Below are 19,636 nucleotides of genomic sequence, written 5' to 3' on the forward strand. Positions count from 1 at the left end.
CTTCATTATACAAGCAAGGAAGCTGTAGCCAAAATAGTGCAGTCCGTTTTCGTAAAATATTTATCACACTATTAGCCATGTCACTGTTTGTTATTTATCTGAATTACAAAGCTTAAAAACGGTCGAGCTTCATTTGTTTGGATCGGCAATGGTAGACAAGCAGTGGCACATAATCAGACAATTATATCGAGACAGAGGACCAACGTATGTTTGCTTTCTAGGTGTTGGAAGCATCTTTAAGTTACATATTTCAAAAGCATGTCTTCCTCGCCTTTTTGCACACGTAACCTATCCAAAGACTGCTGCTAGCATAGCTCATAGTTATATACTCCTGATTTTGCTTTCTTTCTCTCCACACACACATACACACATGCACACGCCCTCGCTTGTCAACGGAGAAAGTGTGTGCCACTGTGAGTGATAGAGAGAAAGAGAGAGAGAGAGAGAGAGAGAGAGAGAGAGAGAGAGAGAGAGAGATTCCAGGTTTCCCTCTGCTCTCTTCACTTTCAGGACTTCTGCTCACTCCATCTGAATCAATGGAGCTTTAGCGTCAGGGATTTAGTAGAAAATCCAAATATTTATTATTCATTAATTTGCTACTATTTAAATTTTGTACATAAGTAGACGTTTTATTATAAAGGTGAGTGTGCTTCACAGAAAGCTCAGCCAATGCTCTCCTCGACTTACTTTCTGTATCAGAAGGCAATCTAAATAGATACTGTCATACATAGTCTTACTGAAATTTGGAAACTATGGATATTCGGAAGAAGAGAAGACCGTGGGGCATGGAACTCGCCTCCATGGTTCTGGTGACTTTTCCACTTGTCCTGTGTCAGTTACCACAAGCTCGAGCCGGTAAGTAAGAACTTGTCGTTTTTGCAGAGATTATGTAATAAAACTAATTCTAAAATCTATTTGCCACAACACTTCTTTTTCTTTCCTTCTTTGCGTATTTTTTTATCTAACAACATAGGCTAGACATTTAATGAAACATTTCTTTTATTTATTTGTTTATTCACTTACTTAATTACTTCATTCATTTAAATATCGTGATAGCTAGCTCTGTTTCTTTAAAATGTATTAATGAACGAACTGTGGTTGATATTAAACAACTGAGAGAAAATATTCATGACGGGGATATAGGTTAGGACGGTGCACTATACTGTCCAGGTAATCTGATTATGTAGAGTTGTGTCATATATCTATACTTACATCTGTAAGTAATGAAAGAAAATCAATTAGTAAAAACGAAACACACCGCAAAAAATCTTAGCGTGACATTTTATATGAGCTTAATTTACTTTTCACCTGCGCCTAACTAACCCTTTAGGTCTACTTATCTTTGAACAGTACATATCTTTATATATGTTTATATATATTTATATATGCTTCCCTGTTAACCTATTGCTACGGATAGCTATTATATGGGCAATTGTATGTGATTGTTCTCATGGCAAAACTAAATGGTAATAAATAAATAATGCATACTTTTATATTACATTATTATAAAAATATATAATATTGGGCAATATTATTATTTAGATTTTACATTTAAATTATTTATATTAGACTATACTAAATAAAGATTCTATTGTATATATGTATATATATATATATACAATATTATATGTAATAGTCAACGATCTTCCAATTGTTCAAATCGTTCTTAATTTGTGCACTTTTTCCGCATTGCAAACGAGGCAATGTTTGAAATTAGCTATATGGTGGGGGTGGGGCATGGTGGAGTAAATCACTCACCACTGTGGAACGTCGGTCATGGACATTTAAACATTTGCAGCTTAAATTACTATTTAGCTTAATTTTAATACCATTAAACACCTGATAAAAAGTTTTTTTGTTTTGTTGTTGTCCATACGTACATTATACTACCACTACAATACCACTAAAATAAATGTTCAAATGATTCAAAAAGTCAATAGTTTTATGTGGACATTGTAAATGTCCATGAGTTATAAACTATAATTGTGTCTTTGCTTTTGAGATGTAGCATCTAATTTGCTTTAAATGAAGCTAGCCAAAACAAGAGGGAGTCATATGAGTCAATTTAAATGAGAAAACTGCTCTTTTTACTGTTCCAGTCATTCTGTGTTTAAAAGAAAGCCTGGATAAATGTTTCTTTTTGCAAATAGCGTATTGTAAAATAGAACGCTTGTATTACTGCAGAGCGTGAACGTAGTTGTGTGTCAGTATGTGTGTGTGTGTGTGTGAGTATGTGTGAGTGTGCTTTATTCAGTTATGTTTGTGTGATTACGCACGTTAGTGTGAACCAGATTTTTTTTAACCGCCAGAGGGTGGAATGAATGCTTCACTGTTTGGACTAAAGTAGAGCTCTTTGGTGGCTTGGCCTTGGTCCATGTGCAATTTACAAGGGCTGCTTACGCTTCCCTACAGGTCCGCCCTGAAATGACAGTGTCATCAAGTTATGCTGTTTGATTTCTTTGATCTATGATTCCCCTGAGAACTAGCTGGGAAAGCATGCAAAACTAATAAAATAAATGTCGACAACATACACTGCACCGCACCGAGATTGGTTCAACGTGTAGTATTTAGATAAAATGAAATTACCAAACCACACATAAAATGAATGCATACTCACAACGTGTTGTGTGCTTTTCCAGTAAGTTTCACAAACGTTTTCCACATTTTCACATTAGACAGGGGTGGACAGATCGAAACTGAAATAGTAATATCCTAACCACGCGCTTTGATACCTCACATTCTTGAACACGTTTCCAATCGTGGTTTTACTTACCCTTACTCAGTGGACCTGCAGCAACTCCACCTAATCACTAATTTTAGTATATGCTTACGCCGATCCACCCACGCAAAAACATCTACATAAAAAAGATCTATGTAACTCCTACAAACTGTACAGTTGTTTAAACGCCGCGCCGGAGATTTTGTGTCATGCTGACGTCTCCTGTCGACGATCAGGAAGTTACACGATTGACCTCACTTGGTGAGGTCCCCTATCTCGGCTGTATCCTAGGCTTTGGAACGCGGCTGGCTACTTTTTTGCTTAATGTTTCTAACATTGCTGGTGTAAATACACTAGCAATGTTAGAAACAATACACTAGCAATGTCAAAAATATTTAGTTTAAACAACGGTACATTCTGAAACACTATACATAAAAAATATTGTGATAAAAGATTAATGACTTATTCTAATGCTCAACTATCAGTTAAGTAAGTAGTGGCATTAAATGAAATAATAAATAATAATAAATAATAATAATATTATTAATAATAATAATAATGTACAATTTGATCTTATTTCAAATGTATTTTATATGAATTATGATATGTATATACTGTGTATAGTATATATAGTCCATTTATTGATAATGAAACAGAATCATATTTGTTTTGTTCTTCTTACAAGGGGCCCTTCTGCAGAACCATTTTAGTATTACCCATGTACTAATTTGTCAGCATAAACATAACAATGACATGTAAAAATAGGACACGGTGAATAACCATATTGAGGATATTCAGGTGTTCTCCGTCTTCTCCGTCAGGCGTTGGATTCAGCCCCTTAATTCCAATGAAAGAAACTCTTAATGTTTCCAAGAGATTTTGGTAAATTTCATGCTTCCAACTTTGCCAGAACAGTTTGAGGATGGCCCATGGATGAGCCAGTTTGGTGTAGATCATGACTTCAACCCTGAACACCTTTGGGATGAATTAGAGCAGAGACTGCGAGCCAGGCTCTCTCATCCAACATCAGTGTCTGACCTCACAAATGCACTTTCCAGAAGTGTTAAAGCTGTCATAACTGCAAAGGATGGCCCAACATTATATTAAACCCTATTGGTTAAGAATGGGATGTCACTCAAGGTCATATACATGCAAAGGCTAATTTTGGCAATAGTGTTTTTTGGCAATAGTGTATAAACATGTGTAGTACATTTTCAAATATATAATTTAAAAATTATAGGTATTATACACCACAGCATGATTTGTCAATGAATAACTCACAATTTGCAAAATACATAACCTACACCAAGACAGAAAAACCGAAGTTTGTCTTTGTCTGCAGTTATATTTGTAGCCAAATCACAGTCTAGATCCAATTACCAACCTCCAAAATGAACAGCTATAATTAGCAGTCCTTATGCTAACCACAGAAGTCTTCTTCAAAGAGTAGACTTTTTCAAATGATGTTGTGAAAATCTTGGTTCAGGTGGTTTGTGGTTTTGTGGTAATGTTCTGAAAAAGGGCTATACATTTCCTATTTAAAATTCAGTACAAAATAGCACAGTACATGCATGTCTCCCCATCTTTTGGGAATTTTAAATCGATTTTTCTTTACAGTCTATACATGTTTCAAAGTATATTTGATTATATTCATTTTCTGAATATATATGAAAAATTGTATTTCTACCAAGTGAGTTGTTTTGTCCTATGTCACCCAGCTAACATGTCCATATGGGGCCACTGTACAGTACTAGTTACTATTTAGTTTAATAACTTAGTTACAGAATTTGGGCTTATTGTGCAGTGATTGTACTGCACATACTGTATTATTCACTGAACCCTCTATTTAAATTCATAGAGTTATCTCTTGATTGTAGAAATTGACAATGTCTATGTTTAAATCTTTGAGAATACTCTTGACTTCAAATCTGCATTTGTCCTCCTTGGTCTTCCAGGCGTTTTGGTCTGTTTGAGCTTCCAAGTGCATCTCTCCTGTACCAAGTTGTTGATTTGGCCACTTGTAAAGCTTTCTGATAATATACTTTGTTTATTTAGCCTAATGATGGCCTTTTCACTTGCATTGTCACCTCCTGGCCCACACATTTCCATGAACAGCTACCAAATGCCAATTTAGTACTTGTGATCAACTCCAGACCCTTTATGTCCAGAATGTACTGATCCCTCAAAATATGCAATTACTTTTTAGCCTGTGAAATCAAGGGGGCTATGAAAAGATGGCTGTACTTCATATACAGTACTTGAGGTAAAGCTGAAAGTCTACCCTTGAGTCACATTTTGATTGCATTTTGATTGCTTCAACTTTTTTTTGTTTTTTGTTTTTTTGTTATTCTTGCAAGTTTCTATCATTCTATAATAAAGTTGTGACATTTAGTGGATCTGTCTTGGCTGACATGAATTTACAAATAGAAAAAGTTGTTTAAAAATAGTTAAAGTTGTGCAACAAAGTAACCAGTGTAAGTCCAAGAGGCAAAATAACAAATGCTTTGAGCTACTTTAAGCTGCACCCGTGCTGACACAGATTTTCAAATGGCCACACACACAACTTGTCTAGCCAATTGAGAAGTATAGTCAATTGAAGATGACTCACTGGAGCAGACAAACATGAACCAATTGGCACCATGCCTAATACCAGGCATGGGCTAGAGGGGTAATAAGCCCCCAGCCTTGAGCTATGGAGCAGTGGAGCTGTGTTCTCTGGAATGGTAATCATCCAACATTTTGATGCCATTACGCTCTTGTCACTAAATGCAATCAAATTCTCAGCAGTGGTTCATAATGTAGTAGAAAGTGCTGGACAGTAGAGACAGATACTCCAACAAAAAACAGGATAAACTCTTTTAATATCCTTGATTTAAAAAAAAAACAATGAATCTGGTTAAATGGCAAATTATATTGATTTCCTAAATCTGTACCTGTAAATAATTGAATAACTCGTTAGAGAAAATAAACTTAAACATAAATATTTTCTGCACTTTACACAAACTCTTTTTATTTTCTGAATTCAACAGATTGTAAAAACAAATAAATAAGTAAACCCAACACATTTAATATTTTTGTACATGATATATTGAGTAAATAAACAATTATTCTGCATATTATTAATCTATTTGACACACACACATTTAAGGCACTGAACTGCAGGCAAAACCCACCTAAGGAACCACTTTATAAACAGCGTGTAACTTCCTAATCTGCAAGCTAGTTCACATAGTACTTAATGTATGGAGGTTTTTAAGAAACCCTTTAAAATTAATAGATATTATTAATGAATAACATAAATATCATTAAAGAATAACAAAAAACTGAATTTTATTTCACTGTGTACTTGTACAGAGCTGAAATGACAAGTCAAAGCCTTGACTTGAGTTCAATAGGAAAATACAGGGGGAACAAAAACACTTACTTTACTGCATATAACCTTATTACAATATTGCAATAATTACAATGAATGTTGTAGTGACATTTCTCCCTTTCTGTCTTTCTCAACAGATCCAGTTGATGTTTTGCGGGTGCTGCAGCTAACTTCACTCCCAGAAGGTGTGCAGATGGTGCCAGGATTTTGTGCCTCTCGGCGTGCTGGCACTTCTGACCATGCCTACCGCATCACTAAGAAGGCTCAGATCTCTGCTCCAACAAAACAACTCTTTGCAGGTACTAACCTTAAATTTAAATTCAAATGTACAATGTTTGTACAGCATTTTTACAACAGGTTTTATCACAAAGCAGCTTTATAGAAACCCAGGTCCAGGTGCTGAGCTGACAGTGGCAATGAAAAACTCTCTTAGAACCTTAAACTCTCTTAGAATCTTAAGAGGCAGCAAGAGTTAAAAACAGAACTTATTCTCTTCTAGTCAACACCAGAAAGAAAAAAGAAAAACAATAAAAACAATGTAAATAATGATGAATATTGAAACTCTAATAATTAAGCATAATGCACATTTTAGTAATATTGTAAGCCAATCAGAAGTTTGCTAAAAGAAGGAGAATGATAACTAAATCAGTTATCGTCGTGACAGAATGACAATGCATTGTGAGGCAGATGTACAATAATAATAATAATAATAAGAAGAAGAAGAAGAAGAAAGATTAAATGTACCCTAGGGCATTGCACAATCACAAGATTAAACAGAAAGGAAAAAACAAGAACAAAATACACACACAGCTTGTCTACTTCCTGTAGAGAAGTATTTCCAATCAAAATAAAAACAGTATACACATGAGCCAGAGGGAAACTGTGCTTTTGGAATAATTGTGCTCCATCCAATACTTTTGGAATGGGTTTGGGAGATGAGGGTGGATGGTGATCATCCAACATCCTGACATCACTAATGCTCTTGTTACTGAATGCAATCAAGTTGGTTCACAGCAATGGTTCAAAATCTAGTAGGAAGCCTGCCATAGACAATAGAGACAGTTACTCCAACAAAAACAAGGCAAACTTCTTTTTATATCATTGATTTCAGTTCAGATTTCAATTTTCATTACAATGTGCAGAAACGATTTATATATTTTCATGGTTTTCATGGTTCATGGTTCATGGTTGGATTACACATTTTATTGATTTCATATTCTTTGTACATGATTCTGCTTTAGAATGAGCAGAGGTGCATCTCTGTAGACCTATTGTGACTTTCTGATTTACACTCAGAAAATCTTGTGATTTAATATATAAACACTTGTGATTTAATATAGTAAGGAATTACAGAATTATGTCTATTTAATAATCACTTTTGTGTGATCATACTTATTCTATTTATCATTCCACTGTTTTCATATGAATTCCTTCCCCTAAGAATTAGTGGCCCCTGGCTTTTGAATGCTAAACAGCAGTCAAACTCCACCTAAAGATACACTTTGTGAAAAACGAGTAGGTCAGGTTACTGGTTAATCTACTAGCAAGTTCACATAGTACTTAAGTAAGCAAGGTTTTTGGCAAACGCTTGTTAAGTAATGAATGTTATTATATTAAGAACTAGTGAACTAAGTATTTTTTTGGGATAATCACCCCAGAACAGCTCTAGCTTTGTTCTTAAGATGAAAGTAAGCTGTTTTAGTTGAATGACTAAAATAACACCTAGATTCCTAACCTGGGCTACAAACGACAATAAAATCAGAAATTGACTTTTGTTTACTGGTGCAAACATAAAAAAGGGCTGTTGACAGGATAAGAGAGAAGAATAGATATTGTATTATATCACAAAGCAGCTTTATAGAAACCCAGGTTTTTTCACTAAAAATGTTAAAAATGTAGAGTAGTTTTAATGCAGTAGAGTGGGGCTAAGGGAAAGCTATTAGAAATCTTTAACACATTACTGACACTAGGAAATGCTGCATTTTTTTGTATCCTGATTATGTAAGACTGTTATGTGCACTTAGCTGCTGCTTCAAGTAGATCAGAGGAGCAATGATTGTGTAAAGACTAGGTAAAATCAACACAGCGTTTCCAGTAGGTAGTCACAACAGTCAGGTGAACAGAGCTCAGTGCTTCTGTTAGGTCAGACCGGCGCTTCTAGTGTATTATACAAGGGAGGATTAAATAAAACACTGTGTAACATGAAACACTATCCACTACTCATATGATTGGTTGGGTTGGGTGGTGGGTTGGGTTCAAATGATCTAATGTTTAAAAGCAGACTAATGTTATATCTAATGTTGTGTCTCACAGCCCATCCAATTTGTTTACAATAAATACAAATGATAATGAAAATATTATTCAAAGCCTTTCCAGAAGAGTTGAAGCTGTTATTGCTGCAAAAGGTGGCCCAACATCATATTAAACCCTATGGATTTACAATGGGATGTCTCCTACTATATATGCGTGCGAAGGCAGGCAAGTATAGCAATATAGTGTATAAAGGTTTGTGTTTATATAGCGAGTATGTAAAAGCTTTGTCATTTAGATTAGTTGCTTTAACACTGTGATGCCAACTGCACTGTTGTGCACTGTTTGTAAAGGCATAGTGTTCGAGGCTTGTAAAGTAGTTCACCTGCATCACCCAAACTGTCTTCTCAAACAACACAGGCAGGATAGTGTTGAATGCACTAAATAATTTTGTTAATTCCATGAAAACTTAATGTCTCTTACCTTATTTTTATTTTATAGCTTTTTTTTAATTATTAATCTACACCAATTTCCCGCTTCCCTCCACACCTATCTCATCCTCTTCACTTTCCCCTCTCCATCTGTAGTTCTTTTTTTCAGATGTCTAAGTTGTTCTAACTCTTTGATCCACTATATCCCAGGATCATTTTATTTAATTCAGGAAATTTGTTATATGATCATTTGCTTCTTTTCTTTCCAAGGTCGTTTTCCAGAGAACTTCTCCATCATGGCCCTGGTGAAGGCTAAGGCTGGTCTTCAGGCCTTCCTACTTTCAATCTACAGTGAGCAAGGGGTGCAACAGCTGGGACTGGAGCTAGGCCGCTCACCTGTTTTCCTTTATGAGGACCAGAGCCGCAAGCCTGCCCCAGAGGACTACCCACTGTTTACAGGGATTAACCTGGCTGATGGCAAGTCAGTAACCAGATCCCAAACTTATTCCAAAAGAATTGTGCGTGTTTGTGTGTGTACATTATTTCACATAGTGATTTGACATAGTTATATCAAATTAAAAAAAATCAAATGAGTGTTTATATATAACTTCATATATTATAGTTATGATCAGATTTAAAACCTACTGTAGATGTACTTATTACTTTCATTGTAGTTAATTAAATGCATACTCATCTGCTTATTCTCATCCAATCCTGCAGATGGCACCGCCTTGCCATCTCTGTACAAAAAAAGAATGTTACTCTCCTGCTTGATTGCAAGAAGCGCATTACTAGACCTCTTCCTAGAAGTAACAAGCCAGTGGTGGACACCAAGGGTATCACTGTATTTGGTGCTCGCCTGTTGGATGAGGAGGTGTTTCAGGTCAGTTTAATTATGACAGCTTATTTCTTGCTGGTGATATGATAAGAGTATATATGTCTAGTTTTAGACCTGACAGAAAGGCTACAAAGAGGACTAGGTTAAGCATCTAACAAATGTGCTGACTTTTAATGTAAACTCTGCATCTAGAACTATAATTATAGATATGCAAATCCAGCCTCTATGTGTAATTTATCAGTGTTATCAGTATGACTGTTCAGCAAATTTTGTTTGCTTGTTACAATGTTTATTAAACATCTAGCACAGTCAAAAAAACAGCACTGTTTAGTTGAAAATTAAAACATTTAATTTAGCATTACCATTTGTTTTCCTGTTTTTTTTGGATTACCCATTAATTTTCTTTTTATGTTATGCTTCAGGGGGACATACAACAGTTGCTGATTGCCTCCAACCCTCAGGCAGCCTTTGATTTCTGTGAGCATTATAGTCCTGACTGTGATTCTCCTCTTCCCAAAGTTCAGGCCCAGGATCCTAACATTTATGTGAGTAGCACATTACTTCTTCCCAAAAAGTGCTTAGAATGGGGAAAGACATATTCTTACTCATGCTGTCACAAGGAACACTTTAAACCCAGTTTCCTCAAAAGTATCTTGGTTTACTTAACTGGATCATTTTAACTGACAGAGAAAAATTTCAGCAGATACTCGCTGAACAATTTAAGAATCATCTCTCATTTCAGGGAACCCAACCCAGCCACATTCATATCTTACATTTTTTATTACACAACACACCCTCATGCCATCTACATACTTTTCAAAAGCTATGTTTTTCACAAATATATACAAACCCAAAGTCATCTGCAGTTCTTGCACATCATCAAAGTTATATTTCCCAGATGCACTGCTATTTCTATTTCAGAACCTCATCTTCATTGTTGGCTGCACTTTAACAAGTGTATTTTTCTTTTTTTCTTGTATGGAGGAGAGATACAATGGCATGGAAATGTTTGGGCACTCCTTGTCAAAATTTCTGTGAATTACTGTGAGTGAAAGATTAACTTGTTTGAGATTGTTTTAATCTCCAAAAGGCATAAAGTTAAAGATTAAACATTCTTTCAACATTTTAAGTAATATTATTATTTTTCTTCTGTAGACTTTTTGAGTGGAAAAAAGGATGGACAGTGCAATAATTGAGCACCCAAGAGATTTGACCTTAATTAGCATGTTAGGGTCATTATCTTGTCATTACTAGGAAAGGCCAGGTGATTATGAATGCTCTGTCTCCTGAAACCAACAATCAGCAACAGTCAGGGCTTCTCTAAGTAGCTGCTCCTCTGGAGTACTGGTGCATTGTTCTACTGAATAGCAAGAAATGCACAAATACGTCATCAGAAAAAAACCTTTCCTTACAATCTCACAACCTAAAACTCTGTGGCTAGACCTGAACAAAAGCAGTGTGTGCAGGACAAACTAAGAATTGTACTGTACTTGTCTCTTGGAAAAAATATTTGACAAAAAGAACCACTGGAAATACCACGACAAAAAATATCCCCCACAAAAATATACTATTAAATGTCATGAACTGTAATACTTGCCAAAGAAAATGTATCTAAGTACTGCTATGCTGGGTGGCAAAAAGTTTGTTTCAGACTTTTCTATGTTCTATGTTTTTACAGCCTTCTCTTGCTTTGTGGGCATCAGTTTGATATATTTGAAATGCAAATGTAGTTATAATTATTGAAAATAACTATATTGTTATTCATACTTCTTAAAACTTCTTTTTACTATAGTGCTTATTGTGGTTATGTTCTATGTTAAATACAGATACAGATAAGGTCAGAGCCTCTGCATTTATTTTATCTGTATTTGTATGTATTGTATATGTTCTGCATGGAACAACATGGGCAGTGGCAGTTACAATATTTGAAATGTTGAAATTTTCATACTTAGTGAAGTGAAATTATGTCGCTCCAGGACTATGGTGCAACATGCAACAGAAACAATAGAGTACAGATACATAATGTGCAAACATAAATGTGTCTAAACATGAAATCAGAACAATACAATAAATACAACATACATAAGACACAGTAAATAGACAGAACCGTGCAACGCTTACACACCACTCAGTCAGGTATGTAAATGCGCTATGACATACAGGTATACGCAGTTAGCTTATACATACATGATCACAGCCATTACTGTAGAACACTTTTTGTAATACAAGCAGCAGTAACCCGACAGGTGTGCAAGTAGGCACATGGTGGGAGCATCCATAGAGGCCTGTATGTGAGTGTATGTAAAGTATGTTCTTAGCTCAGTCCTTGTGCATTGAGAAGTCTGGGGTAGTAGCTATTTCAGCGTCTGATAGTGATGGCTTGGATGCTTCAGTATCTTTTGCCAAATGGCAGAAGTGAGAAGAGTCTGTGTAAGGGATGGGTGGGGTAATGCTAGTGGCTTTGCGGACACTGCGGATGATGTAAATGTCCATGATAAAGGGGAGGAAGACCCTGATGATGAAAAAGTGATGTGGCTGCTCAAGATGCTCTCTATGGTCCCTCTATATAACATGATGAGGAGGGGAGTGGGAAGATAAGCTTGGTAAAAATGTCTGTAAGAACACTGCCAGGTGTTCTGCACATTCTGTGAGCACTGTATCCGGGTATGTGTTCCGATCCTGGAGCTTTTCGGGGGTTGACTTTGTAGAGTTTTCCGCACATTAGCTGTGGACAGACACAGTATCTGGTCAGTTGGAGGATCACAGTCTGCAGTCATACATGGCTTCTGGTTGGGGTGTATTATGATGTGTTAGGAGACAATAACATCATCAATGAATTTGCTGATTTTATAATCATCCAGATTGGTGGAGTCACCTGAAGTCACTGCTCCCCTGAACATGTTCCAAACAGTGTGCTCAAAACTGTCCTCAGAAACCTGGGGGCCAGGTTTTCACTTTTGATTTGGAACGACTGCTGAGCAGTCTGTATGTTGGAATAAGCATCACAGAAATGTGGTCTAAGTAGCCATATTTATATATTTGTGTATGCAAGGTCCAGCACGTTAGCTCTCTGGTTGCAAAGTACACATGCAGGAGGAATTTAGAGAGCAGTGACTTGAGATTTGCATGGTCGAAATCTCCGGCAACAGTAAACAGTCTGTCTTGAGAAAACTCATCTTGCTCAGCTGTAGCAGGGTCTGGCATTGGTAGACGCAGTGCTGTTGTAGTAGGTGGTAGCTGGTGTGATGAAGCCAGGGACTTCACACTTTCCCTGAAAATGACTATTTTCTTCAGGAGAAACAAATCTAGTTAAGGGTAGAAAGCTTGGTAAAAGAAAAGTCATATCTTTTAGGGTGCCCAAACTTTTACATGGTGCCAGATTAATCTTGCTTAAAATGGTGAAAGGAATAAATATAAATAAATATATATATATATATATATATATATATATATATATATAGTGTGTTAGTATAGTGTATAGTAGTAATAGATTTTAAGAACAAACTGTGAATTACTGGGAGAACAGTTTGTCCCACTCCAAACATTAACATATCCTTTCCACCCACTTAAAATGAACATTTAGGTAGCATTTGTATAATAAAATAGCAGCTTTAATTCTCCACTGACTTGTAAAAAGGAGAATAGTGTAAGATAGAACAACACTTGTGAGAACTGTGTAATGCTGCGTGTCTCTTTTGTGTAAAATCCTGATTGCTATATCACATCAGTCCACATGCTTCTTTCACTTTAGGTTCTGTTTATCTCAGTTTGTCCAGAAATGTATGTATAAAATTTAGCTCAAATCACAAATTACACGTTATAGTGCGTACTGAGGAGGGAATTGGGCAAATGTGAAATCTTTGTTCTCCACAATCATGGTCAAAAGTCATTGTCAAAGGTCATGGTCATGATAATGCCTGTATGCTACCCTACACTAATAAGTTGAATTAACTAATTAGTGTAGATACTTATCAAAAATAACTCTAAAAACCTCTTGAACATTTAATTGCCTCTTTTCTATTGGTGTGCCTCTCTCTTTCCTGATATTCTATGGCTTTATTCATGGTTTTATACTCAGTTCTATGATGAAGACTATAATGACAATTGTTATCAAAACATTTAGCCCCTCTCTGTATTTTTCCATTTTTCCTTTAGCCCACACAGAGCCTCTCACTGAACATGTAAATAGGGGCAAATAGGATAATGCTGGGTAGATCAAATATATAAAAAACATATTTTTACCATATTCTTACCATATGTTTATATAACGGATAATTAAATACAAACTTTACCAGAGTACATTGTGCCAAAAATAAAGGTCAAACTCTTCTTCCATCTCTTCAAATCAGTATCCCTTAACTGTTCACGCCCCTCCCATGTCATTATTGTTAATGCTCCCCTTCCTCTGTACACCATCTCGTATAACACTCTCTGAACTAACAATACACTGATGTCATGTTTGTGATCCTTCATATGTTGTCTTCTGTCAAATAGTTGTGTCTGTGTACTTCACATTGTGTATGTTTCTGTAAAATATCTAATTCCTTGTACGTATATAGACAGGCACTGGAGGCTCAGGTATAGCTTTGCTGTCGCTTACATACAAACACATACCTGGAACAAAAAATGTCACTGAATGACAAACTACAGAGGAACCTGGCCCTACTGTGTCAGTCCAGCTAAGCAGAGACGTTTTAACTTAATAAAATTGTAGGAACAGTAATCATGATTGTGGACACTTTAAAAAGTAAGGTCATGTGATTACATTATTTTCTTCCATTGTCTCTGTGCCCAGATATAATAATATAAATTATATTTATTCAATGAATTAAACATGTACAGCTAGAGCTCAACTTTTGAAAAAAACAAACATTGCATTCTCAAATTTTCTAAGTATCATTTTGTTGTAAACTACATTGTGACTACTGTGTTTGTGACTGCTCACATCTGTGCAAGCTAACTAGCTTATGTTTTTGTTTGGTAGTCTGGTCAATGATGCCACAAATTTAATGTGGTAGATAGTATACATAGTATACATGCATACATTTTTATGCTAAATCTGTCATACCTAAGTGTCTTGCTTGCCAAGGTAGTGCAACCCCTTGGGTAGTTTTAGCCATTCATATGATCTCATGTGTTGTTATTATTATTGTAATGTTACAGTCTTTGTAAGGGCACTGTGCATCTGAACCTGTTATGCTTGTTGCTGTCAGCCTTCTGTTGTTCCCCGTATGTCATCAACCCTCTCTGCACAGCAAAGCAGCACAGTGTAACAGTCATACATTAGTATTATCAGTGACACATGCTTTATTTGAGTCTATTTTGCTCAGTCCCTGTATGCACAAAACACTGCTTTTTAAAACAGACAATGGCATTATTGGAGAACACAGTGTTGAACAAGTCAATGAATTGGACTGCAATTCTGAGAAACTACTGATTAAACAGTTGTTTTTACTTTTATAATTTTTTAACCCACAATATGTATGTGCTTAAAATACTGTATCCAGTAATGCCAGCGACAGTCATCCAAGTGCCAGTGATCTTAATGTCATTATCAAACACCAACCTTGTCTTTCTCTCTCCTCCTGTCCTTCTCTCTTTTTCAATCCCACCCATCCCTGACATCTTTTTCCCTGTATCCTTGTCTTCGACTCTCTCTACTTAAATACTACTCCATTTAAATACACATTATAAATGTACAAACAAACTTGAACTGTGAACTATATAGGGGAGCAAGTCCACCTTAGTTAAATCCACTGCCCCTGGTAAAACAAAACCTAATACGGCAAAAGACAGTCTACTTAAATCAAAACCTGTTAAGTCAATTACATCAGTTAACATAAACCCAGCCCTTACCACTGCTGCCACAACTACGCCTTCCAAAGCCAAATCAAAAATTAAGTTATCTGTAGCAGTCAAATCTGGGTTTAATTCAAAAATTACATCCAGGACTGGAAGAGATAATATAAACAATGACAGTACTAAAACTCAAAAAGCTAGTGTTGAAACTAAAGTAAATGTAAACCAAAATATAAAGAGAATGGAGGAGAAAAAAGCCAGTGGTGCTAAAGTTAACAGCAATGATAAAGTGAATGGAAGTGGCAAAGCAGCAAAAGAGACAAACATAATTGGAAATGCAAAGGCAGCTGAAGTCAAGGTGAATGGTTATTCCAAAACCAGTGGTAATCTTAATAGTAGGGCAGTTGAGGAGAAAAAAAATAATGGTGCAAATAAAGCCAATGGAAGAACAGTTGAAATAAACAAAACAAATCACAGTGCCAACAGGAAAGCAGAGGAGGGACAAAAAACTAATGGTGCTAAAGCTAATGGCAGTGGAAGAATTGTTGTAGAGAACATGCCTAATGGCAATGGGAAGGCAGACAAAGAAAAGGGAACAACTAGGAATGTGGCAAAATCAATAAAGACTGAGCTTACTGATGCCAAACCAGAAAAAAACACTAGAACAAAAGCTAAAACAGCAAAGACTCAAGTTGCAAAAGAATCAAGGTCCAAGGTAACCAAAGCTGAACATGGAAAAACTGAGGCAATCAAGGTCAAAACTAAACCTGAGACATTAAAGATCAACGTTGGGAAAACTTACATCAGTCATATAGCAGCAAAGCCTAAAATCATAAAAACTGTAAAGGCAAAGATTGAAAGACCACCAGAAAGGGCAGCAGTCAAAAAGGTTGCCAAAGTTGAAAAAGACATAACCCAAAAACATACTGTTGTGAAACCCATACCCAAGACAGAGACACCAACCCTGGCACCCATACCTGCTTCAGTCCCTGTGCCCTTGCCTGTCCCCACCCCTGTCAAGCCAGAGAAACTGAAGGTGTTGATAGACGTCAATAACATCAAATCAATGTCCAAACATTTCCCACCCTCCGACAAGGCTGCAGTCAGTGGTACCATCATCTTCACTCCAGAAAAAACCAAGAAGAAATCAACCAGTGGTTATCAACAGGTACAAAATCAAAAGGTCATGTTGGCTGTCCAGATCTTTCCAACCTCATCATACAGGGAAATAAGGTCTATATTCACAAATCAGCTCAAAGTAAGAGAGTGTTTTACTGGAATCACATTTTCTTAAGCTGTACTGCTGTTAATTAAATATGACACAGACATTCTGGCTCTGTGGTATGTTGTGAATGTAGCCCCAGCTGTCTTTTAAAATCTTTTTGGTTTTACACACAGGAAAACATTTTTAGCTGTCTACAGAATAATACAATACATATATTATTGTGTCTAAGTATTTACCCATAGGCAATTTGTACAGTTTCAGTCCTAGAAGTTTCAGTCAGATATTTTGCCATACTAATTTAGTACACTATGCCATTGGAGTGTTGAGAGACCACTGTCTAAATGAACAAAAACATTTGTTTGGTGTTCCATACTTCACTACATCACTCTGGTATATTTGAAATGTCCACTGTTTTTTGCACATTCTCAAGACAACAGCCAAATTTTTAATGTTGGTGTTTGTTGCACAATATTTGGTCAGTATGCTCTGGCCTTTGAAATAGTTAGGTGTTTCCTGACTGGATTCTGTTGTTCAACTGGTATTTAATTAGATTTAATTATGTCTATATTTTGGTAATAATTATATGCTCAGTATGATATTTAAGTGCTCTAAAATATACTCACTGATTTCACCTGGTTACTCTCCCTTGCCCAAAACCATAACATGATTCTTTTTTTTTATTTCGAACCTACTAAACCTGTGGGAAAGTCATTAATTGTGTTCTGGATACAGATTAGAGGGAATGCATACTACTAATAATAGATATTGTCACATTCAATAAGATCAATCACAGTCACGGTCAATAAGGGTACTTTTAGCATAGGAACTGACATTCACTGAAACACCTTAATAGCAATAACTGTGTATTATAGTTGCTTACATGCGGTGCATGTGTAAGAAACTAAACAATTGTAAAAATGTGTAAAACCTTAAAGATGGCATTCTCCAGCAATGAGGTTGGAAGATACTGACCCACTGGACTCTCTGCACCATATCATATATCAAATGATCTCATGGATCATGAGAAATAATATGATAAAGCGGAAATTACTGTAACACATAGCATGACTGCCTGTACAGTGTTCTGTCTATTTCTGCTTGAATATTACTACCAGTTTACACACCCTGCTGCAACCTTAGTTTAGGTTGTAGAGAGTAATTGTCGCATGTACACTTTTAAAAAATATAATTGTAAGGGTCGACAAATTAATATTACAGTCGATCTATAGATGAAACACATTTTACTTTAAACCATTCTATGGTATTTCTGTTTCTGTTTTTTTTTCTTGAAATGCTCTTTCTCATCCATACTTAAACTAAGATTTCACAAAAAATTACATATGCAATTGCACACTTTCACAATGTGTTTTTGATCTGCTGCGTTACCCAAATGTTAATATACTTATATAAAAAATTACATACTATTTGCAAGGCTGAGCTCAGGAATTGTTTCTATGTCTGCCCCTCATATAATTTAAAATGTCTACAAATGGCTGACAAATATCTAAACAGTATTATGTTTATTATGATGCAATGACCATAATATTATGAGATGACTCATAACCAACAATAACATGTATCTCGCAAGAGGTACCCTAACTATCCAAATACCTTGGCATGGCATTGTGGCATCTTTTTCTGTCCAAAATGAGCCTGTTATAGCAAATCTACATTTTGATGTAAAGGTTTATGTCAAGAGTCTACATTCTGGCTTAAACTTTTTCCTTCTCTAATTTTATCATGAGCCTAGAACAACAAAGTTTCTCGCAAAGAAACATTGTTCTTTCCTCTCTGCAAGTTCATTAAAATATGAACTTGTTTTAAACTAACTAGTCTTTTCTTCAAATCTACATACCTCCCCCATTCCTTTTTTCTCCTTGGCTTGCCCAATCAGGATGTAGATACTGCTTACTCTGAGGCTGACCACACCCCCACAAAGACGGATTATTATTACACCTTAGAGGAAGAAGCCAGCCCACAACCAAAGAGTGAGGTGACTGGACAAGGCCAGGTAACTCATGCACTTTAGACTACTAAAATGAATGAGTATTAGTTATGTGAAAAAACTTGGTGCCATAAAGAAAATGGAGGTGAGGCCAGCCTATGCAGAATGCATTAGCCTAACAGTCTGTAATAATATATGTTCTAATTAACATGCTTCTGCAGCCACCAGTGTCATGAAAGGTGCTATGCTTTCCTCTACATTTTATTAGACTTTCTTTGGTGACACAAGATTTCTCTTTGTTCCTAAATCAAGATGAGATGTCAATCTTGACATAAGAACTCAAAAGGGTTATTTCATGGACTTGATATTTAGCCATTTTTTAAAATTAGAATTAAATTTAATTTTATTAAAGTCATCAGCTGTGTATTTAAATAAATATAAAGTAATATGGATTTTGGGGGGAAATGGCTGTTAAAATGGTAAGTTGATGTATTGTTAAGGAAGTCTGTGAAACACCCCTGTAGACATTTCTTCCACACATTTCTTCTATACGGTGAGTATTATCATAAACTTGTGATTGTGTTTTTATTTAGGATGAATAATGAGGTTTGTGTTATCATAATATAGCATAGTATTGTATACTATAACAAACCCACTATTGAAGAGCTGCTGTGGAAGCACAGTTCACAAGATTATGGACAAGCATTTACTTTTTGAGGTGTGGTGGGGTATGGTCAGAATATATTTTCTGGACAAGAGAAATGGACAAAGACACAGTACACTAAAGCAACCTAATAATTTATCTAGACATGCCTTGGACCAGAAACCATATAGAATTGATATTTTGGCTATTGTCTGCCTTCCATTGACAGTGGGTTGCATGTAAACTCCAGTGTAATAAGTACTAGTGTGTGTTTGTGTCCTTCTCATTGTCTGTATATCCATAGGTAAGACTGTCTCTTCCGGTTTCTCGCTTTTTTCCTTTTCCTCCTCTATTCTTCACCTTGGATGTCTTTATCCATTTAACACTAATACACCCTCTGGCCTAATTTTAAC

The 19,636-nt window shown here is 35.9% G+C and overlaps 1 protein-coding gene across 1 annotated transcript in view; it reads left to right on the forward strand.

Annotated features, from left to right (window-relative positions):
- Positions 1-752: 752 nt before the first annotated feature.
- col11a2 (collagen, type XI, alpha 2) overlaps positions 753-19,636 on the forward strand; it is a 42,910-nt gene continuing 24,026 nt past the window's right edge. The window contains exons 1-6 of the mRNA XM_072674648.1: positions 753-855; positions 6,230-6,391; positions 9,044-9,254; positions 9,494-9,656; positions 10,034-10,156; positions 18,530-18,646. Coding sequence (XP_072530749.1) covers positions 753-855; positions 6,230-6,391; positions 9,044-9,254; positions 9,494-9,656; positions 10,034-10,156; positions 18,530-18,646 — 879 coding nt within the window. The remainder of the gene's footprint in view (positions 856-6,229; positions 6,392-9,043; positions 9,255-9,493; positions 9,657-10,033; positions 10,157-18,529; positions 18,647-19,636) is intronic.

Source organism: Salminus brasiliensis, chromosome 3 (assembly GCF_030463535.1).
Source record: "Salminus brasiliensis chromosome 3, fSalBra1.hap2, whole genome shotgun sequence".
In the NCBI taxonomy this organism is placed as follows: domain Eukaryota; kingdom Metazoa; phylum Chordata; class Actinopteri; order Characiformes; family Bryconidae; genus Salminus; species Salminus brasiliensis.